Genomic DNA, 24,702 nt, shown 5'->3' with positions numbered 1-24,702 from the left:
CACATGCAAGTCATTATCATGGATTTATACATGAGTGGTTTATTTTAATTACTGAACTGTATTTTTATACAGTAAACTGTATGTTTCTTTGACATAATTATTAATATTGTTGTTGTTTTTTATTATTATTATTTCTTAGTGAAAATTGATTGGGCCTGGATAGCTAGATAAGTCAGTATTTGCGATGGTAACCAGCCTGATCGCACAAGCAAATGTAACTATTTTATTTTTTGACAGTTGAGTGGCTAATATGTATGAGTTCAGTCGTATGAAAGTTTACAATTTTTAAAAGTAGACGTGGCACCAAACGCCACTCCTAAACCCAACCATCATTAGGGGAATAAGCAAATTGTACTAAAATGTACAAATGATACAAATACATACAAATTAGCCACTAAATCAAAGAGTCATAGTGTACTGCATATGCGGAAGTATGCAGAAGGACTTAATTTGTCAGTCACCTGGGACAATCGCTTCTAGTGAACTGTATGCCGTTACAAAATTGGTGGGTTTAAGGTCTGTTTTCTTTAAAAACCAGCAATCTCCACTGGCTTAGTGATTTCTGATATGAAGTGGGTCTCAGATTGTTTAAGAAGCATTTCATTAAATTACATTTTTCCCTGCCATGTGTTTAAAATATGAACATTTATTTTACTTCAGTAAATTCAATGGAGCTTCTGCGCTCGCCTGCAGATGCTGATGGGCGTGTGTTTATTTATCTGATTATTTTTTAATTACATTACAACATCGATGCTGTAATAGGAACCATATAAAATGTCAAATAATCACATTAACCAATTTGTCATTATGGGAAGAAACACTAGCTCTGCATATACCCTATTGCCTTGAGATAGCGTTATTAACAAAATATCTTTGTTTGTCTTTTTATATTGCTGCCATGTCAAGGTTATAACAACAGTAAAGTTTGCCTATAAAGTTACTCTGACAAAGAGACCCTCAGGTACTGCTCATGTGCTCCACAACTTTACTTTGATTGTATAGTAAACTTTTTTTCACAAAATAAATAAACAGAACCAAAGGAATTGTTTCAGGCTCTCTAAAAAAACTTCTTTTACCTCTGTCTGAGTAAATGTATTTTTTCCCCTTGGGCTGAATAACTATTTTGATTATTATTAAATTACAATTGTAGTTTTAACCATGTCAAAACTACACTGTAAAAAGCGATCAGTTGACATTACTTTAAAAAAAAAAACGAGTAAACACTGGCTTAAACATGATTAAGGAAATTAAGTATGTGCATAACTAGAAAAATTAAGTGAACTTATTAGTTCTAACTTGGAACAGAAATATATTATTTTTTTAAAAGTAAAATCTACTACTTTTAAGGTAATGGGTTTACTCGTTTTTTAAGTAACAGTGTATAATTTAAGTGCTATCTGTCTGTCTATTTGTTTGTCTATTACTATTATTATTATTATCATTATTAAAAAAATACACCTGTGAAAACCCAAAATGTTTCATTGTTATCACTAATCATTCAACCCTGATAACAACAATAATAAAAATAATAGGTATGGAGAATAGCAATAGTAAAATTTGCATAAAGGCAAACCCAACTAATAATAAATATTCTAAAGACAAAAAAAAATATTCAGAGTAAAAAAAAAAGTTATAATATAGTCATCTACAAACTTTTTCTTGACATTTCTTCTAAATTTAAAAGAAGTTTAGTTTTTTTTAACTTACCATTTTTTAGACTTTTACATGCCTGACATTGTCTGACAATGTTCATCATTAATTTTTTTTTTTTTTAGAAAACACAATATCATTTATTTATTTATTTATTTTACTTCCTTCAGAAGGAGGTGGTGTAGTGGGTTGTGTTAACTCACAGTCAGTTGGCATTTCTGTGTGGAGTTTGCATGTTCTCTCTGTATTCATGTGGGTTTCCCCAATGTGCTCCGGTTTTCTCCACAGTCCAAAGACATGCGGTACAGGTGAATTAGGTAAGTTAAATTGTCCATATTGTATGTGTGTGAATGAGAGTGTATGGAGGTTTACCAGTGATGGGTTGCAGCTGGAAGGACATCGGCTGCGTAAAACTAGTTTAGTTGGCGGTTCATTCCGCTGTTGTACACCCCTGATTAATAAGCCGAAAAGAAAATGAACGAATGAACTTACTTCAGAAGGGTTAAGAAATGACTACTCTGTGGAATTACCCTAATTTTCAGTCACAACAAATAAAAGCATTTGTTGTTCTGACCAATTGTCATTTAAAACAAAAACAAAATGACAACATTTTTAGTTGACATTTAGAAGAAACATTGTCAGACCTTTAAAGAATCAAACAAATAAGCTCATGTTACTCAAGACAATACCTAATTAATCCCCAAAATCCTGAGAAACTTCCCTCCCGAAAGTATGATTAAATATCATAAAAGAACACAAACTATGACAGACTAATAATGTCTAATTATCCCCATTGTCACACAATCCTCCTGAAAACCCAACCAATTCCCCAAGCTTTCACTTTTACTGACCGTTTCCTGAAATAGCGACAGCAGCAGCCCATCTGGAGCAGAAAAGGCCATCCTTGCGGGGATGATAATTACTTAGTCAGAGGTCAAAGAATAGAAACTGCTGCTTGCTGTGTGATGTCCTGTGCCATTATAAGCGCGGTTAAACTGTGCCCATAAGGAGCCGAATAAAACACAAGCCAGTCCTACAGGGAACCATTAGCACAAGCCTCTACTTCAAAGCAATTAGAGAACGTCTTGGGACTTGCCGTGTTTATTGAAATAATTGAATGTCCCCAAACTACAGTATGTACTTCAGCAGAGTAATGAATGTTTATGCCCTCACGGCAAGACCGTGTGATAGGACGGCGGAATCCGCATGTCTCATGAAAGAAAGATGTTTTAATAGCCACTTCACAAGCAGAAAATAGCTTAAGTTTGATTAATTTGCGTGAATCAGTTCAAAGCGTGCATGTCGGCTGAATGTATTATCGCCTGTGGAAATTAAGCAGACTGCGAGCGTCATTGCGGTTTATTCTCTACGGAATAATTCACTTGCTGTAATTCTTCATTCCTGATCGGGCTAAAGTTTGTTCTGCGCACATGACAGAGTTTAGCAGCTAAGAAAAGCAAAAGCAATTCAGTTATTTGTCAGCTTTCAAGTCAATGTATTCTAAATATAATGTGCAGCCTGTAATATGTGATGTAAAACTGTATGAGGACTTCAGGACTTGTATCAAATTAAAAGTACGAAAATGAAACTGAATGGTCTTTATTTAAAGTTTCAAATAATTGAGCAAAACTAAATGAACCGATTGAAGCAGTTTAATTATTCTGATATACAATTATTTATATGAAATAAATAATAAGCGATCATACTAAATATGCCTATTATATTCATTCATTCATTTTTGCATAATATGGTATACAATTATATAGAACGATGGCGCTGTCCGTCGTGCTGAAATCACAGTCTGCTTTGAGGCAGTGCAGCTAAGCATTATATTTTTAAGTGGGAATGTTCATGTTTAATCAGAATATTAATAACTTTTATGTGAAATGGTTTATGGTTTCGTTATGTGGCAAAGATATTTTAAATTCATGATTATTGGTCTGGCTGCTTTTTTCTTTTTTAGGTAGTTGTAATAGGCATACCATTGATGGTGATATTTTATTTTATATTTTACTTTGACACTCTAAAATTGCTGCATTGTTTGAACCAAAAAGGGTAAGCACACAAACCCTTAAATAAATAATAGTAATTTATCCATGATTTAATAATGTAAATATGAGGGAAAATGGCCTATTACAAACAAGTTTCAAACAATTCAGCTTTTTCCAGTTTATAATTCTTTATTTAATAATACATTTTCAATTCTGCATTAATAATCATTACTACAATGTCATTAGAAATTATGATTATGTGAAAATATACTATTTGTCGTAGTAAAAATATTTTATTTTTTATTAAGAGATTGGCTAGCAGATTAATGCAAGTTTACTTTTAATTAACCTTTGACCACCCAAAAAGACATTACATTATATGTATACACAAACACGCGCGCGCACAAACAGGTTTTTTCAACACATTTCTAAACATAATAGTTTTAATAACTCACCCAAAAAGACATTACATTATATGTATATACATACATACATACATACATACATACAGTTGAAGTCAGAATTATTAGCCCCCCCCCCATCCCCCCCCCCCTGAAATTTTTTTTGTCTTTTAAAATATTTCCCAAATGATGTTTAACAGTACAAGGACATTTTAACAGTATGTGTCTGATAATATTAGTTCTTTCTGAGAAAGTCATCTTTGTTTTATTTCGGCTAGAAAAAAAGCAGTTTTTAATAAAAAAATATATATATTATTAATCATTAATCATTATTATTAGCCCCCTTGAGCTTTATTTTTTTGTTAGTCTACAGAACAAACCATCCTTATACAATAACTTGCCTAATTACCTTAACCTTAACCTAGTTAACCTAATTAACCTAGTCAAGCCTTTAAATTTCAGTTTAAGCTGTATAGAAGTGTCTTGAAAAATATCTTGTAAAATATTATTTACTGCCATCATGGCAAAGTTAAAATAAATCAGTTATTAGAAATGAGCTATTAAAACTATTATGTTTAAAAATGTGTTGAAAACATCAATAAATAACATCAAAAAATAAACAGGCGGCTAATAATTCTGGGAGTCTAATAATTTTGACTCCAACTGTCTGTGTGTGTGTGTGTGTGTGTGTGTGTGTGTGTATATATATATATAAACAACATAAATACTCATTGGTCCTGGCAAGACAACATATCTTATGAAGCAAATGGATCAAAGTCTGTGCAAGAAACTGAATTGTTTACAGCATCATTCTCTTTAATCCACCGCCTTGCAAACAGTCCTGAGTGCCTTCATGAGAATCTGAAGAGCAAGCTTCCTGTAATTAATAAAGCAATTATGAAAAAATGCTCTTACAGAGGTTACAAATGTCCCAAAAAAAATCAATTACATGGACAAATACAGTATCACTTGTTAATAAAAAGCTACATTTCTGACCCTGATCTAGACTCATACCATGTGACAGCAACAACATTGCTCTTCATTAGAACAAATACGTCATCAGGAGATGTTTTCATGCTCACATTGATGCTGCAGCACTTCTGATCATGAATGATGTTGTAATTGCGCACACGTGAGGATACAGTATAACGTAAATAAATATGGGCAAAGAAGACTGTGAAAAGTATGGCTTTATCCTTGTTAAAATATACTGTATGTCACAATTATTGGCTCCTGAATTTATATAAGCAATATATTTTTGAAGGATATCGCCACTGATGTTTTATTTTTTTTTAGTACATTTGGGTGAAAATTCGACCTTGACCTGCTGTTTCTCAGGGGTGTAAATACAAGATAAAACACAGGCCAAACTCACTCAATCATTTATCAAAATAAAGACCAAAGAACAGAGCTGTGGTTCAAGGAAATTGGCTGTTAAGCTTCACAAAAAGGAAAGTGTATATGAAGGGAATTTTTATTTATTTATTTATTTTTTTTAAAAAATTATTTATTTATCATTAGTAATGGGCCTTCCATATTACATTATGAAGTTCCTCAAACACAGCAGAATTTAACTATATATATATATATATATATATATATATATATATATATATATATATATATATATATATATATATATATACTACTCTAAAAATGCTGGGTTGATCAAACAAAGTTGAGTAATTAGAGACAAATAAATGTTGACAAAGCCATCCACAAAATATTCATCTGTAAGAGCGACAATATATTTATACAACTGTCTGGTTTTTGAATCTGATTGGCTGGTAGCCTTGCGATATTCTGCAAATAACTGCACTCGTAATTCGTTACTCCACCCACATACATCGACAAGCAGAGGACACTACAGTTTGACAAATATTGCAGCTGTTGGACAACATAATGTACTTTTAGGTTTTTTGTTTGTTGTTTTTTTTTTTGAGAAGAATATAGTTTTTTGGATTGCAACTACGCAGTTTTTTTTTTTTTTTTTATATATAAGGATAGTGCTTATTTTAAAATATTTAACATTTCAGGGATTCAGTGCATTGGTCACCATCATCCTGTCTGAGCAGACAAAAGAAAGTGACAGTTGATGTTCTGCCACAAGATGGCGACAGAGACCACATAATAAGTCCTTAGTGTTTTCTCAGTTTAAGTTTCAAACTACATTATTAAACTGATAAGTGACATTCTAAGTCAATCTTTGTGGTGCTGTATTTAGAAATCGGTTGTGTTTACTTTGCTTTGGCTTTTTTAGGGTAAATTATTGTGATATCCCGATTGCAACAGAGAAATACTGGGAAATCTTTGTAGACTGATGCCATTTCATGCTGTTCATCCTTATAATTTTAAAATGTGAGCAAAAATCACCTCTTTTGTCAGCACTTTAGACATTATGCCAGAGAATCATTCAAATACTAGTTCTAAAGTGACGTTGGTGAATTGTTTACGCTTTCTGCTGTTCTGATGTCAGCTGCAGATGTGCATGAATTGTGGAAGAAAGTAGTTCCTCAAACAAAAGGGTTTTTGAGACTGTCCTTGTTTGATTTTTCTTTTTAGTTACATGGTAATGCTGTCAAACTGTTCTATAAATGCAGTATCACACGAGTAGCAGTGCGATATGGCTAAATCGGCACTGCTACGTTTGTGATATTGCTCATACAGTTGAAGTCAGAATTATTAGATTTGAGTTTTTTTTTTTCTTTTTCAAATATTTCCCAAATGATGTTCAACAGAGCATGGAAATTTTCACAGTACGTCTGATAATATTTTTTTCTTTCGGAGAAAGTCATTTGTTTTATTTCGGTCAGAGCAGTTTTTATTTTATTTTTTTAACTATTTTAAGGTCAAAATCATTATACAATGACTTGCCTAATTACCCTAACCTGCCTAGTTAACCTAATTAACCTAGTTAAGCATTGAAATGTCACTTTAAGCTGTATAGAAGTGTCTTGAATAATATCTAGTCAAATATTATTTACTGCCATCATGGCAAAGATGAAATAAATCAGTTATTAGAAATGAGTTATTAAAACTGTTATGTTTCGAAATGTGTTGAAGAAATCTTCTCTCTTTTAAACAGAAATTGGGGGGGAAAAAAAGGGGGCCCATAGTCATATAGTTAGTCATAAATCTTCCAAATCTCCCACATCAACACAAAGACAATATTCACTTCCGTCTTCGCTCATAATTAGCAAGCATGCCAATATTAGTGGAGGGTACTGTCTTGTCCAATCCCCTCTCTTTATGTCTGTCAGGAATGAGGGTCTCCTTCTGAACTTATAAAATCACAAACGAGGGCCACTTACTGTGTGTGTTTCCGTGCTTGCATTGTGTTGGATTTGGCATTTGGATTTGGACACTGAAGAACAGAAGGGGACACATGATTTTATTTATTTATTTTTGGAGCTATGTAGAATGGGGTCTTGGATCTGTTGCGTGTGTCATCTTGTTTGTTGAGTGTCATAATAGGCTCGTCTCGTACGCTTTATTGTTTTTAATACAGTGACATCTGCAGTCACCGTGGGCATCATCGGCTCATTCCTCCAGATCTCATTACTGTGTTTTCTGACCTCCTAGGTCAACATTGCTGCTCTAATGAATGCTTTGTCTGCTAATATGCATCGTTAGATTGCAATCTCCCAAGTTGAACTAGCAAATCACTTTACACGAGCACATTGAGTTGTTTTTCAAGCTGGCCACTTTTCCAGATGACGGATAAATGAATTGATAATTACATGACCTAAAATAAGTTCCCGAGTGAGTCATGCAAACTTTACAAAAAGATCAGACTTCTTTCCTATAATCATGTCTTCATTGGCGGCCAAATGTTTGCAATTATTAAGCTTTTTGTCTGTTGTGAACTTTTATTTTTGTTTAATTATTTGGTTTAAATATATACAGTATATAATTAGGTTAACTAGTCTAGTTGGGATAATAAAGAAAGTTATTTGAATAACAGTGGTTTGTTCTGTAGACAATTGCAAAAAAAAAAAAAAATTCTAATAAAATCTCAGCAGGCACACAACATGATAAGATGTTCATACTAGGATAGATTTAGCTTGTGACATCAGGTGACCAAAATTCAATGTCTAGCCAGCGTCTAGGGACAGTTATTTTGTTGTCAAATAAAGCTGAAATTTGGTTCATTTTAGGTTGTGTAGGAAAGTGACCAAAGTCCAGTTTCCTATTGATGTCAAATACTGACATTTATTTCTCAGGTATGGCAACCAAAATCCAACATCTGACATCATAATGTCCACACAACGTCAAGCTGTAACATCATAGGACATTGATATTTAGTTGATTTTAGGTTGAGCGTTGTCATCCTGACATCGGATTCGGACATCAATTCAATTTTCATTTCCAAACAGAATCCAATGTCCCCATGATGTTGGGGTACAACTCCAATATGATGTCTTGTTTTTGTCCTGTGCCTGCTTGGATTGACCTTAAGATTAATGTAAACTAAATAATGTAAAACTAAATTTATTCCAACTAAACTAAAACTTTCTCCAAAAGAAAATATTATAGAATATTATTGAAAATAAAGATAATTTCCTTGCTCCTTTTAACATCAATTGGGCAAAATGTTTGTAATTATTAAGCTTTTTGTCTGTTGTGAAGTTATATATACTGTATATATATTTTTTTTTTCCACATATTAAATACTAAATAGTTTTTGTCTTTGCCACAATGACAGCTAGTTATTTTTTAAGATACTAGTATTCAGCTCAAAGTGCAATTTAATTGCTTAACTAGGATGATTAGGTTAATAAGCAAGTTAGGTTAATAAAGAAAGTTACAGTATAACAGTGGTTTGTTCTGTAGACAATCGAAAAAAAAATAATCTTAATGGGGCTAATAATATCCCAGCAGGCACACAGTATCATAAGATAGTAAAACTAGATTAGATTTAGGTTGTGATGTCAGGTGACCAAAATTCAATAGCCAGCGTCTAAGGACAACGTTTGACGTCTGATGACGACATCCAATGAAGTTGATATTTTGTTAATTTTAGGTTGTGTTGGAAAGTGACCAAAATCCAATTTAGAGCCAACATCTTAAACCAACATCAAATTTATGTCAATATATTGACATTTATTCATCAGGTATGGCAACCAAAATGAAACATCTGATAGTGGTAACATCCACTCAGCGTCAAGCTGTATCATTAATAGATGTTGATATTTGGTTCATTTTAAGTTTGACATTGGACACTGACGTCGGGTTCTGACGTCAACCTGATTTTCATTTCCAAACAGAATGCAAACAGAATGTTTTGTTGACGTCCTGTAGGGATTGACCTTAAAATTGAAAAATAATAATAATAATAATAATAATAATAATAAAACAAAATCTATTCCAACCAAGCCAATTTATTCCATTTGAAAACATATATATATATATATATATATATATATATATATATATATATATATATATATATATATATATATATATATATATATATATATATATATATATATATATATATATATATGTAGCTCCCTCCAGCAACAAACGAGCAAGAGTCTTTGGTTTCTACTGACTGGTTTATTTTCATAGCAAGTCTTCAGTTCTCAACATAGAGCAAACCACAAGACATCAGGGGTGTACCAGACGTAAGAACTAAAAAACATACAACAATGAATTACAACAGTGCATTTCCATATCAAATTAATCCAAATCACCACATTAAGGTCACACATAACACTGGATCACATAATCTTAACTAATACAATTTAACTTTATAAATAGCACCGCTCATAAACAAACAGTTAAATGCACACACCAAACAAACAACAACAACAACAACAACAACAACAACAACAACAACAACAACAACAACACACTTCAAATCAAACAAAACCAACAAATCATACAAAACAAACATACCTCATTGGCTGGTTACGGAAGGGAGAAACTCAAGAAAAGCATAAGCATTCCTTAGCTTGTTGAATGGTTGGAAGTGAATGTATTTGTCTCTCTACTCACAGTGGTGCATCATTTTTATAGTTCCCCCTGAAATTAGCTCCGCCTTAATTAGTTCCTAGGTGAACTGGCATAAGATCTTAAACACACATGACATCTGCTACACTCCCACCAAATCACTTGTGATTTTTTCCTTTTTTATAAATCACACTTAAACACAATTATGAAAATTAATGCAACCCATGGAGTGATAGTGTGAAATCAAGCAGTCTTCAATCAGCTTCAAGAAGAATGACTACCTTCTGTATTGGACGCTCAAGGTAACTTGGTTTAGACAATCGCTTACCCTTTCCATCAAGCGAAGAGTCACTCATTAACAACTTGACTTGTCTCACTTTGCCATCCTTTCCTTGGTACACGTCTACCACCTTTGCCAATTTCCACTCGTTACGTGGTGAAACATCATCTTTAAGGATAACTATGTCATTCACTTTAACATTCCTGCGATTCTTATTCCATTTCTGTCTTTGCTGAAGATTTAAAAGATACTCCTTTCTCCAGCGCGACCAGAAGTTGTTGACTAAATACTGCACTTTGCGCCATCGTTTACGGAGATAAAGATCTTCTTTGACAAACTCTCCAGGTGGTGGTTCCACAATCATAGACTTCATTGTCAAGATATGATTTGGGGTAAGAGGTTCTGGACCTAGAGGGTCATTCAAATGCTCAACAGTCAAAGGCCTGCTATTCACAATAGCCATAACCTCATACAACAGAGTTCGCAGGGAAGTACTGTCAAGTGCCCCAGGACATTGGTCAAGAACAGAAGTCAAAACATTTCTTACGGTACGTATCTGTCTTTCCCAGACACCTCCCATATGACTTGCTGATGGAATGTTCATGATCAACTCGCAGCCAAGTTTCTTTATCTGCCCTTGATCCATTGTTTTCAATGTGTTCATAAATTTTCTGCTTGCCCCCACAAAGTTCGTACCCTGATCACATCGAATTTGGCGAACTGTTCCACGAATGGCTATAAAGGAGCGGAGAGCATTAATAAATGCATCAGTAGACAGAGCATCAAGCATTTCAATGTGTATGGCTCTGGAACACATACAAGTCAACAATAACCCATAGCGTTTGAGTTGCCTTCTACCATCGGTAACATAAAAAGGTCCAAAACAATCCATTCCACACAATAGAAAAGGTGGAGTTGGCTGCACACGATCTTCAGGAAGATCAGCCATTTTCTGTTCTTCTACACACCTTCTAAATTTCCTACATTTCAGGCATTTGTATATGTGAGAAGAAACAGCACTACTGCATCCAAGAATCCATATACCATTGGACCGAAGTTCATTCACGGTCATTCCTCGCCCTTGATGTTGTACTCGTTCGTGATAATGTTTGATTAGTAATGCTGAGAAATGATTTTTCCTTGGAAGAATGGCAGGATATTTTACGTCTAAATGAAGAGTTGCATTTGCCAAGCGACCTCCAACTCGGAGTATGCCTTGATTATCCAGGAAAGGACTTAACTTGTACAACTGGCTTTTGGTTTGAGCATCAGATGTAAATGCTAGTTGTTTCTTGAGACTCGTCATTTCATGGGAAAAGGTTGCTTCTTGAACTAACCGAATGATAAAGAGCTCAGCATCTTTCCTTTGCTCCAAAGTAGTAGGTTCAAAAGCTTTGGATTCACAACCTTTAGCTTCTCTTACATACCGTTTAAGTCTGGCAATGGCCTTCACCATCCTTGCCCAGTCCGAGAATTTGAGAAGACGTTCTAACAATGATTTTTCTTTATTTGCTTGGATATTGAAAACTTGAACCTTTCGAAGCTCTGGATCATTACTTGTGATCACATCTCCCACCTTAACTTCATCACTGGGAAGATCTTTCTGCCACAAGAATTTTGGTCCCTTGAGCCAACTTGACGCCACTAGTTGTTCAACCATCAAACCTCTAGAAGCAGAATCTGCAGGATTGTCTTCAGTGCCTACATATTTCCATTGATTCGATTCAGTACTCAACTTGATACGTTGAACACGATTAGCTACAAAAACTTGGAATCTCCTAGCATCATTGTTGATGTATCCCAGAACTACCTTAGAATCAATCCAGAAACATTCCTGTAAATCCTTAATGTCCAATTCTTTCTTCAGCATATCACTGACCCGTACAGCGACCACTGCAGCTGAAAGTTCTAGTCTTGGAATAGTAGTTATTTTTGTTGGTGCAACTCGTGACTTTCCCATGACGAAAGAGCAATGAACCTCACCTGATGCACTGACTGTTCGAAGATAGGAGCATTCCCCATATCCTGAGATGCTAGCATCAGAGAAATGATGGAGTTCAAAACGAATGGCTTCGTTACTTATCTGTGGAACATAACATCGTGGGATCTTCACATCAGCTAAATTTGGCAGATCTAAAAGCCAACGTTCCCATTGAGATTGCAAGTCTTCAGGCAATGAATCGTCCCAACTAGCCTTGTTGTAGCACAGCTGTTGTAGGATCTTCTTGCCCACCAAAATGAATGGTGCCATAAATCCAAGTGGATCAAACACAGATGCTATCGTTGACAACACTCCTCTGCGAGTAAATGGATGTTCCTTTACAATGACTCTAAACTGGAATTCATCAGATGCAATTGACCATTGAACACCAAGTGCTCTCTCCACATACATCTCACCCAGATCCAGATCCAAATCCTTTACTCCTTTAGCAAGATCCTCTTGAGGAATTGAAGCGATAACATTCTTACTGTTGGAAATGAACTTGTGAAGTCGAAGTTTCCCAGTGCTACAGAGTTTCTTAGCTTCAGTCACAAGGGCAATTGCTTCAGCTTCAGTTGGCACACTTACTAATCCATCATCAACGTAAAAGTTCCTTTGGATGAACCTAATAACATCTTCAGTGAACATTCCTTTTCCTTCAGCAGCAAGATGTTTAAGACCATAATTTGCACAACCTGGGGAAGAAGCTGCACCAAATAAATGAACTTTCATTTTATACACTGAGGGTTGAGCTTCCAAATTGCCGTTGTCCCACCATAAGAATCGAAGATAATCTCGGTCCTCTGCTTTGACATGAAACTGATGAAACATGCATTCTATGTCACACATAATGGCAACTGGATTTTTCCTGAAACGACACAAGACACCCACTAGAGTATTTGTCAGCTCTGGGCCTGTCAAAAGATGGTCATTTAAAGAAGTTCCTTGAAACCTTGCAGAACAATCAAAAACAACTCTAATTTTTCCAGGCTTTTTTGGATGATACACTCCATGATGAGGAATGTACCATGCTGAACATTTTTCAGCTTCTTCAGGTGGAACCTTCTCAGCATCTCCACAGGCAATGATTTCATTCATGAAAGCAGTATAATCACTGTAATACTGCATATCCTTCTTAAATCTTCTTGCCAAACATTTGAGACGATATACTGCACAGACTTTATTGTTTGGCAAGTTAGGCCTGTCACCTTTAAATGGTAGTGGCATCTCATAATGTCCAGCCTTATTTAATGATGTACCTGCTTTCATTTTCCTTAGGAATCGAAGATCCTCTTGAGACATACAGCAATCCTCAGATTCTTGCTCACAAAAATCAGATTCAAACACCCTGATGACATCTATTGGAGAAACCACTTCTTTGATTTGTGTTCGACAGACATAGTGCACCTTCGTTTTGAGATTGATAGAAGCAGGTATACTTGGCATTACTTGCCTCACAATAATCTGATGACTTGTTCCATAAATATCGCCAGAGTCAACACATGGATTACCATGACCAATTACACTCCATCCCAAATCGGTCCTCTGTGCAAAAGGTTGACTTCCTTCACCAGCCACCACCTCTCGTGGAAGAAGAGCCTGTGGACAGTTGTATCCAATTAATAAGCCAACATCACAACCTTGTCGAGGAGCAAGGACATCTGCAATATGTTCAAGATGAGGCCATACTCTTGCTGTTTGTGGTGTAGGAATGTGATCTTTGCTGGCAGGAACAAACTCTCTTGAATAGGTTGTTGGCAGAGAAATCCTAGTTTTCGAATAAAATCCTCTAACTTGAAGACCCTTCATTTTAAAACAAGGAACGACTGTAATCTTTGAAGCCATAGTTGCAAGTTTCAATTGAACTGCTTCCTTCTTAACATTCAGTGCATGTGTAGTCTCTTCAAGAATAAAGGTTGTATCACTTTGTGTATCAAGGAGAGCATATACTAGAACCTCTTTCTCTGGTTCAGATGTTGTAGACACCCATACAGGTATAATAGAAGAAGTGCAGGTATTATTAATTTCTTGCATTACCTGGTTCGAAGTTGCCTCATTTAGAACTCTTGTGTGTCTATGCTGATAAGGATCTGTACTCTTCTTAAAGCTTTCAGTCACCCCATGATTTCCAACACTTCTTGAACGATCTTCATGAAGACAGGTAGGATGGTTTTTTGCACAAATGTCACAGACACTTCTGTTTCGACAAATCCTTGATTGATGTCCAGGCTTCAAACATCCAAAGCATAACATCTTCTTATAGACAAACTTGTGTCGTTCAACAACTGTCTTCTCCATGAACTTATGACATTTATGAAGACTATGATCATTTTTTTGACAAAAAACACAACTCACCAAGACGAGGTTGTCTCCACCAGAATTAGTCGCCAACACCTTTCCCACAGAGCTTCGAGTCTTCAACGTCCTTGTTCCTTCTTTATCGCTTGATTTCAGAGCATAAAGTGATGTTATAGGATTGCACACAATCTTGGCTTCCTTTGTGAGGAACTTAACAAATTGGCTGAAACTTGGAAATGTTTTAGTATTTTCTTCAGTTTCCATCACCTCTCTATTCCATCTTGAAGTTAACCAATCAGGCAGCTTAGCAAGAATTTTTTGGTTCTCATTACAATCATTTAACACTTCAAGTTCTTTAATTTGAGGAATGGCAGCCTCACAACTACGAAGGAAATCTACAAACTCTTGTAGTTCCAAACTTTCCTTGGGACCAATCTTTGGCCAAGCATAAAGCTTCTCTCGAAATGATTTGGCTATAAGAAATGGATTTCCATATCTTTCTTCCAAAATCTTCCAAGCTGAACAATAAGCCGAATCTGTTCCAAGAAGAAAATGGCCTTCAAGAGCCTTTTTGACAGAATCTCCTACATACCTCCGTAGATAGAAAATCTTCTCCACTGCAGGAATGGATTTCTTCTCTATTAACATTTGAAAAGACGTTTTCCAATCATTGAACTTAAGTGGATCCCCATTAAAAACCATTGGTTCTGGCACAGGAAGTCGATTGACACTCATAGATTCAGTCAAAGCCTTGACAAGAGAAGTATTATCTATTTGTGGAGTTGTCACTGTTGGCTGTAAAGTGACATTTTTTGTTGACAAATTATCAGGTCTGTGGTGTCTTTTATCCACATGGATTTCTTTAAATTCACAGTCATGAGACAAGTCACTCAAAAGTTCATCATCTTCTGAAGCTTCACTCTGTTCATATATCTGCATACGTGCTTTAGCTGCATTTAACTTCTTAACTGTCTCCAAACGTTCCAGTTTGCGGCGTTTATCTTCTAATAACTTACGTCTAGCTGCATTTTCCACCTCATGCTGAGCTTTCACCTTAGCCTCTTCTTCACGGCGCTTCAAATCATCAGCTTCTTGTTCAGCTATACGCTTCTTATCTTCAGCTTCAAGCTTCTGAAGTTCCTTAAACTGACGATCCTGTTCCTTTAAGACTTCTAAAGTGGCTTCATTAGCAGCAACCTCAGCAGCAGCTTCTTGTTTTTTGGCAGCAGATAAACTTGAAAACTTAGAAGATCTTGACTTACTTTGAGACGATGTAGATGTTCTAGAAATCCTTGTGCCCACACTGACCTCTTCAGATAACTCAATGTCACTCCATCCAGACTCCATTTCCTTATTCCCTTCGAAATAATGCTTCACCAAAACCTCCATTTTCTTTGTGACTGCTTCACAATGGTCTACTCGGCGGCGTGTATCATGGTCAGGAATACTCAAATGGCGTAGATCTTCATACCCAGTGCCTACAACTGCAGAAGCCTTTGTCATTCTTGCCATAACATCTTGTAATGATTCAATTGAAGAAGACTCAGATAATAACCACTTTACTTCTTTGACAAGAGATTTCCATTTATCATAACTGACCTTGAATCTCTGTTCATACCTTTCCAACTTCTCTTCTTGCAACTTCTGACCCTTTTCAGTCAGCTTACGAGTCCTCTTTCCTCTTCGTAGCTCAGTCTCCACAGCATCAGAAGTTTCCGTTGCCACCTTACTTCTCACTGAGGGCTGAGTTGCAAGTTGCTGATTCACTCTATCATCCATGGGCCGCTCACCTAAATCTGACATTGTTCAAACTTCTCCTTTTTCACTTCTAAAATCCTTTTCTTTATTATTTATTCCTTAATTTAAAGTTAAGACCATAAATCATGCCTTAATTTGATTAAACACTGAAAGTGAAATTTACCCTTATTTCACAGCAATAGAAACAGGCAGTTAAACAGTACTTAATTTACATACAAGTCAATAATAAACCACTAACATTTTGAAAGGAACATGACAATATTAAACAATACTTAAAGTCTTTGCAGCCATTAACCACAGTTAGGTACCTTTAATCACACTTAACTGCACCACTCTTACTGCTGGTCTTGACTTGTGCTGCTCTTCAAGTTATGCTTGCGTCTCCATATTACACCGGCAATGTCCTTTCCTTCTGATATTGCTGAACCATGTATAATTTCACTTCGTTGCTTTGCACAACAGAATACTTGACTGAGTTCATTGGTTAAATTGTCCTGCTTCTTCTTTCATACTCGCAATGAGCCTTGAGTTCTTACTGTAGCTCCCTCCAGCAACAAACGAGCAAGAGTCTTTGGTTTCTACTGACTGGTTTATTTTCATAGCAAGTCTTCAGTTCTCAACATAGAGCAAACCACAAGACATCAGGGGTGTACCAGACGTAAGAACTAAAAAACATACAACAATGAATTACAACAGTGCATTTCCATATCAAATTAATCCAAATCACCACATTAAGGTCACACATAACACTGGATCACATAATCTTAACTAATACAATTTAACTTTATAAATAGCACCGCTCATAAACAAACAGTTAAATGCACACACCAAACAAACAACAACAACAACAACAACAACAACAACAACAACAACACACTTCAAATCAAACAAAACCAACAAATCATACAAAACAAACATACCTCATTGGCTGGTTACGGAAGGGAGAAACTCAAGAAAAGCATAAGCATTCCTTAGCTTGTTGAATGCTTGGAAGTGAATGTATTTGTCTCTCTACTCACAGTGGTGCATAATTTTTATAGTTCCCCCTGAAATTAGCTCCGCCTTAATTAGTTCCTAGGTGAACTGGCATAAGATCTTAAACACACATGACATCTGCTACAATATATATATATATATATATTATTTCCACTCTCAAGTTTGATAAAGTGCATCTCTGCTGATAATTTTTGATTAATATTAATTACATTTTTATAAATAGTTAATGAAATGTTGGAATGATGCCGTAATATTGTTACCACAATAACTTTAACCAATAATTATTAACATGAATAATAACAAATATTTCTTGAATATATCAAAAATCTGTTTAAAATTATACAAAAAACACATTTTAAATAGTAATAATATGATCAAATAAATGCAGCATATGTGGGAAAAAATATATGTAAAGATCCATAGGTATCTGCCCTCGGCATGATGTCTAGGTTTTGAGGCTCTTTTGGTATACTTGTAAAAGTAGTATGTATTAAAATTTTATATTTAATTTAATATTTTATTTAAATATATTTACAATTTGTTGATATATTTGAATAGTAATAATATGATTAAATAAATGCAGGATATGTGGGAAAGATATATGCACGAATTCATATGTATCTGATCTTGCCATAATGTCTAGCTTTCGAGGATCTTTTGATATACATTTAAATGTATTTACAATTTGTTGGAATATATTTAAATAGTAATAATATGATCAAGAAGATGCAGGATATTTGGGAAAAAATATATGTATGACTTCATATAGCCACTGCACCACCGCATCACCAACCTGTATTTATTTGATCATATTATTACTACTTAAATATATACCAACAAATTGTAAATATATTTAAATATCAAATTTTAATACATACTATTAAAATGCATACCAAAAGATCCTCAAAAGCTAGACATCATGCCGAGATCAGATACATTTGAATATGAATACATGTGAATTTTATTTTTGGTGTATATTTAAATAATTATATGATCAAATAAATGCAGGATATGGGGGAAAAATATATGTATGAATTCATATTCGTATATCTACATTGTATGATGTCTAGCTTTTGAGGATCTTTTGTTATACATTTAAATAACATCTTTTTACAATTTATATTCACATCTATATTTAAATTTATTAATTTTAAAATATTTTTATATATTGAAATAATAATTGATCAAATAAATGCAGAACATCTGGGAAAATATCTTGTGGGTTTCCTCCGGGTGCTCCGGTTTCCCCAAAAAACATGGGGTACTGGTGAAATGCATTACAGGTGAATTGGGTAGGCTAAACTGTCCACAGTGTGTGTCTTAATGAGAGTGTATGAATGTTTCCCAGAGATGGGCTGCGGCTGGAAGGGCATCCGCTGTGTAAAACATGTGCTGCATAAGTTGGCGGTTCATTCTGCTGTGGCGACCCCGGATTAATAAAGGGACAAAGCCGAAAAAAAAAATGAATGAATGAATGACGAGGGCAAACACAAGTTCACACAGGGCTGTGTAGTTTTATATTTAGTTTTCCTTTAATAATAATAATAATAATAATAATACAAAAGAATCATTTCAAAACAGCACAATGTGTTTACTTGTTATCTTTGACTAATACTTCAATTTGTTTGATGTTTTGAAACATTAAAGTGTGAAAAACATCAGTAAGAGGGCAAAAACACATTTTCACAGCACTTTACATTCTAGATTTTGTCCCAGCAGCGTACGTATAATCACAGGGATAAATGACTTTAATAGTGTTGTCTGAATCTGGGATTTACATGCGCTCTGTATACGATTTTAATGGCTATCAGCATGTAAAATGACAGCTCTTGAGACCCACATCAGAAGGTAAGCTGAAGTTTAGGAGTATAATCCTTCCTGAACCGCTTTTACTGGCCCATCTGTCATCAGTGAGTGTTCAGTCGTATCCGGCAGAAGTATTAAATCTAATCCCAGCGGGCGACACAATTATGTAGTAGTATTGTTGCGGTCTGAATCGTGCTGTCCGTGATTGACGAGATGTATGTGTGTGTGTTTGAGTCGAGACAATCTGATTGTGTGAGATGCATAATGACACACCAGATTTCGAAAGCAGTAAATGTTGCAGGATGAGTTATAGCGCTGAATAAATGCTCTGACGTCACGCGGAGCCGCGAGTCTATAAGTAGCAGCGGGACGTGACTGAACATCATTCCTGGATTTGGGGTTCAGGTGAGATTCGCTTAAGAAGGAGCTTCTTCACGGCGGCTGTTGTGCAGACAAGACTAATATGAGCCAACAATACCAGCCTCGAAATTGAAACTATTTATTATTTCTGAAGTAAAGTGTATTGGTAAATGGGCACACTTTATAATAATGTTCGATTGTTTGACAAATCGCTAATATGAACTAAACGTGTACAGCAGATTAGTCCTAGGTCATTTCTAGGTACTTTCAACAAATAGTAAGGCATTATTAAAAGCCCAAAGATTTTTATTTAGTTAATTTATTTAGTCTAATTAACATTAGAATCAATGAACCAAAGTTAGCAAGCACATCTTTAGGATTTTAATAATGCCATGTTATACATACAGGTGTAATAAAATGATTCATATCATAATATTTGAATAATATAATGTTATATAACAGGTGTGCATTGTTAGCCCTTGTTCAAAACTTATTATTCATTCATTCATTTTCTTGTCGGCTTAGTCCCTTTATTATTCCGGGGTCGCCACAGCGGAATGAACCGCCAACTTATCCAGCAAGTTTTTACTCAGCGGATGCCCTTCCAGCTGCAACCCATCTCTGGGAAATATCCACACACACACTCATACACTACGGACAATTTAGCCTTCCCAATTCACCTGTACCGCATGTCTTTCGACTGTGGGGGAAACCGGAGCACCCGGAGGAAACCCACGCGAAGGCAGGGAGAACATGCAAACTCCACACAGAAACGCCAACTGAGCCGAGGTTCGAACCAGCGACCTTCTTTCTGTGAGGCGACAGCACTATACTGCGCCACTGCCTCGCCTCAAAACTTATTAATTGAATATTGTTGATGTTAGTACTATTATAAAATTGTTTCTTTTGTTCATGTTAGTAAATATTTAAATTAACATGGACTACTCTGCTAAAATAGCTGGGTTAAAAATACCCCTACATATAACCCAACTATGGGTTATTTTAACCCAATGCAGTGGGTTATATATTTTAACCCAATTGGGTTATTTAGATTAAATGTTATCTGGTATTACTATTAAAGTACCACCATTCATTTTAAAATTATGGCTGTGAAAATAAATAAATGTCTCCGCTGGGTCCTAAAGGCGAGAATGACAGCCGAATATCCCTAATATGTGTATCATTTCCTCCCCCCCAAAAAACTGTAGTGATAAACACGGGAGGTTAAGAAAGCGTTTTATCAGCTATGAAGTGTCCGTTTGTATCAATAATTAAGAGTGCTGGTGGAAAAAATATAAAAAAACACGACACAGAGGGGTCATTTGATAAAAACATAACAACAGTTATACTGTAGCTTAAGTAAACTTCACAACGCAAAAACTGTTAAGCACGCATATTAGCTGTTCTGTGTCAGTTAAATCAGTTGACTGTTGAAATTCAAAATTTTAACCCAACTGCTTAAGTTGATAAATAAACCAAATAAAGGTTAAAAATAACCAACAAAGCACCAAATATTTAACCCAACTGGTTGAGTTTTTATAAAATAACCTAATAAAGCTTAAAAAAATAATCCAACAAAGAACCAAATATGTTTAACTCAACCATTGGGTTAAATAAATAACTCGATGTTTTTTAGAGTATTAGAAACTTAATTGTAAAGTGTTACCAGATAATCTGCCAAAACCGGCTCGATTTTAATTCCTAGTTCACCCGACAAAAAGAAAAATATTGTATATTTACTCACACTTAATCCCTGGTCAGATCACACAAATCTGTCACGATTTTAGCATGATTTCTTTGACGTAGGGTGTCGTAGTGATTCGTAAACGACAAATAGGTGTCGTGACAAGATTCAATCGTTTCTTCATGTGTAATGTGGCATAGTTCTCGACCACCGATACTATGTCTGCGACGCCTCACGACACCATCGCAGAAAGTCTAGCATGTTTAATTTTTCTCTGAGTTCTGTCACATGGGTGATACGGTCAGGTAATCAAAAAAAAATAGTCTGCATATTTACTTATGGGTGGGTCACGGGTGGATAAGATCAATCATTGTTTATGCAAACTTTAACTACCTTTTTAAAAATATTAAGCTGGTTTAAGTACTTATCTGACAGACTGGCACAAATATGCTGACATCTCCATTCTCACAACGACTGACTTCTCTCATCCTTCCGACAGAGTTTGTTCCTCTGAGGTAATCTGGAAACGTGTTCAGTGCTGCGAATCAATACACTGCAAAAGCATCTTCTGCTTATTCAAATTTGTCATTAACATCAAAAATGTAGGTGAGCATTAGAAGATTTTTCTTGATGATTCATAAAATTACCAATAATTCAAGTCAAATATAAAAAAAGAATTGACAATTTAAGATTTTTATAAAAAACAAAACAAAAATCATGGTTTCTGATACATTGTGGTCTTCTGAAACAAAATGAGTGGTGTGTGTAAGAAATGGAATAATATCTAGTACATTACCTTTAATCCGCAACCTTGAAAATCAAACATTCTTGTCATACAATTAATGTTATAACAAATAATTAATGTCATGAAATTTGAATAATATAATATTATATAATAGTTGTTCATTGTTAGTTAATAACAAGGGCTAACAATAAACAACTGTTATATACAGTGTTGCGCAGTAGCATCGCTACAAGTAGTGACGCTACTAGCTTAGCTACATTTCTCAGTAGCGTGGGGGTAGCGTCACTACTTTCTAAATCAAATTACTTTTCAGTAGCGAAGCTATTTTATTAGTCAAGTAGCGCAGTAGCGTCCACAAAGCTACATTAACAATCGCGGATCAATAAGTGACCGTACCAACATTCAAAGAGCTGTGAAGCCGTTGTCTAGCCAATGAAAGTAAATCCATATGATGGCAAGTATCATGATTTCTTCTTCTTCCTGTTTTATGGTGGTTTTTGGTGCTTTACTGCCACCTCTGGTCGGTGACGTCGCAAACCAAACCTTGCTTGATGGAAAGTAGTGGTGGGCAAAGCGAGGCTTCGTGAAACACTGAAACTATCGAAGCAAATGTGTCGAAGCTTCGAAACGTTTCGAAACACCACTCTACGGTGACACCTAGTGGTCATTTTATTTGTATTGCACTGAAGCAGCTTCAGCAAAGAACTTTTGAGCAAATTGAGGTATCAAACTCCACTTTGTAACTTTGAATAATGGAATGGTTTAGTCGAGCGGTTAGAGTTTGTGACTACCATGTGGGAATAATGGGTTCGAATCCAGGCTGATACAATTGTTTTGAAATGCTTTGTTACCAGTTGGTAATGCTTTGTTATTGTATCGTTTTGTTTCAACATTGCTCTGACATCCGAATAAACACCTTGTAAATGAATTTGTATTGTTTTGTTCATAAAACAGGGTTGTTACTAGCTCAGATACAGTTGTGGCCAGAAGTTAACAACAATTATTTATATAATTAATTAAATTTTCTATTGTATTTTATTAACGTCTATCCAAAACCTAAACCCATCACAGTACTGTAAAAATATAAATTATTGTTTTACAGTATTACAAAAATGATGCTAAATTGATGGCATATCCGCAGCTGTATCCTATCTAGGCTACACCATAAAACAGAAACATGATTAAAATACATAAAATCATGATTTTGGAGTATTTGTACTAGTCGAGATTCGAACCCAAAATAAATTTGGAATACAGCATCATAGAGCACACGCACGGTCCACTAGGCCATACTAGTTAAAACCATATTGAAGATCATGTCAGTCAAATGCAGATTCTCCGGGTCTTGAAACGCCTCTGAAATGATCGATGCTTTGAATCGCTTTTGTCACGTGACCAAGTGTTTCGAAACACTTTAGTCACGTGACCTGGGTGTTTCGGATCATGCTTCGGTGCAGTGTTTTGAAACACTTGCGCTTCGGGATCTCGACACTGTGTCGAAACGTCAGTTTCACGTCAGCCATCCCTAATGGAAAGATGACTGAGGGAGAGGAGTTATTTCTGAAGTAGGATGTTAAGATGCATTAACTTAATTTCTGATGCTGTGCTCAAAAAATACTTCAGTAATTTATAGTAAGTACTACTATAAATTACTGCATTAGTAACTTATTAATGAAGAGTTGTAAATAATATATATACAATATACATAATGTTTATGTCAAAATATTTCTCTTCACTATAGATTACTGTAGTTTTTTAATTGTGTATCACCTGCTTTTATTGGAGTTTTTGTTTTAGCTGTTATATACTATAATGTGTTTCTGTTTAGGACAGCATATTATTTACAGTAAATAACTGAACTGAATTCTGCCTCATATATTTCATTGACTGTTTTATCGATCCTTAAGATATGATTGAGTTGGATTTAAGTTGCTTCGATTTAAAAATAGAAATTGCAAAAATAGCTTAGATGTAGCTAAGCTACTTTTGCCAAGTAGCTTTTAGCTTAGCTTGCTACATTTCCCAGAGTGTAGCTTTTAGTGTAGTCAAGCTACATTTTAAGTAGAGTAGCTAATAGCTCAGCTCACTACATTTGTCAAGCAGCTTGCCCCACACTGGTTAGAAATTATTATTCAGCTATGAGGATATGAATTGTAGTTTTTTTTCATATTATTAAATATTTAAATTAACATGAACTAAAAGCATTAAAATAAGCTTGTTTGGTGATTCATAAAACTACCACCACTTTAAGAGTCAAATAATAAAAAAGAATAGACAATTAAACATTTTATAATAAAACAAATAAAAATAAAAGTGTTTTCCATGGTTTTTGATACATTGCGGTCTTATGAAGCAAAATGAGTAGTGTGTTAGAAACCAAAACCGAATAATATTTACTACATTATTGCCTTTAATCCACAACATTGAAAAAAGAAACACTCTTGAGATTGTATGTCAATTATTGGAATCTTCAGGATTAAAGGTGGCATATAGAGCATTGATTCAATAAGTTAATATTGTGTACATGAATGACTTCTGCATTTATAGGTTACAGCCTCCAGGATAAGCAGAAGTACTTCTCTGATAAACAATATAAAACTGTTCTATGATACTAATATAGCTTTTCCTCACTGTAAAACATAGCTGGGTTCCACACAATTGACTTGTGTTGGGACAGCGTGAAGGAATTAAGTTGTCCTATTTGTTTTTAAAAATTTAAATGGATTGAACATAAAACAATTAAGTCATTTTCAATAAGTAGTTTGAATGAGCAACAAAAACCTAGTGTTGCTTTTGT

At 35.0% G+C, this 24,702-nt stretch overlaps 1 protein-coding gene and 1 long non-coding RNA gene across 6 annotated transcripts; one reads left to right on the top strand and one right to left on the bottom strand.

Moving 5' to 3' along the window:
• Positions 1 to 9,586: 9,586 nt before the first annotated feature.
• LOC147841164 (uncharacterized) lies at positions 9,587 to 17,309 on the bottom strand. 5 transcript variants are annotated; one of them, XM_087278650.1, is made up of 4 exons: positions 17,235 to 17,309; positions 16,175 to 16,979; positions 14,614 to 16,040; positions 9,587 to 14,487 (listed from the first exon to the last, which is right to left on the bottom strand). In XM_087278650.1, the coding sequence occupies exons 3-4, from the start codon at positions 15,943 to 15,945 to the stop codon at positions 10,252 to 10,254; spliced, it is 5,568 nt and encodes a 1,855-aa protein (XP_087134776.1). In that variant the 5' UTR covers positions 15,946 to 16,040; positions 16,175 to 16,979; positions 17,235 to 17,309; the 3' UTR covers positions 9,587 to 10,251. The 5 variants fall into 5 exon arrangements, with proteins under 5 accessions (XP_087134776.1, XP_087134775.1, XP_087134774.1 ...); XM_087278649.1 differs by having other exon boundaries at positions 9,587 to 16,040; positions 16,175 to 16,352; positions 16,623 to 16,979; XM_087278648.1 differs by having other exon boundaries at positions 14,614 to 16,979.
• A 3,185-nt stretch (positions 17,310 to 20,494) lies between these two features.
• LOC147834262 (uncharacterized) lies at positions 20,495 to 24,702 on the top strand. Its single transcript, XR_015506266.1, has 3 exons — positions 20,495 to 21,766; positions 22,227 to 22,466; positions 23,442 to 24,702. It is a non-coding gene; the product is annotated as an uncharacterized LOC147834262 (long non-coding RNA).

This window comes from Danio rerio, chromosome 13 (genome assembly GCF_052040795.2).
Source record: "Danio rerio strain M-AB ecotype USA chromosome 13, GRCz13ab, whole genome shotgun sequence".
In the NCBI taxonomy this organism is placed as follows: Eukaryota; Metazoa; Chordata; class Actinopteri; order Cypriniformes; family Danionidae; genus Danio; species Danio rerio.
The sequence above is the reverse complement of the archived record's forward strand: the minus strand, read 5'-3'. Positions and strand labels throughout refer to the sequence as shown.

Bases quoted from the DNA above. Each gene is read 5' to 3' on its own strand.
- LOC147841164 (XM_087278646.1), bottom strand. From the start codon at position 16,359: ATGTCAGATTTAGGTGAGCGGCCCATGGATGATAGAGTGAATCAGCAA.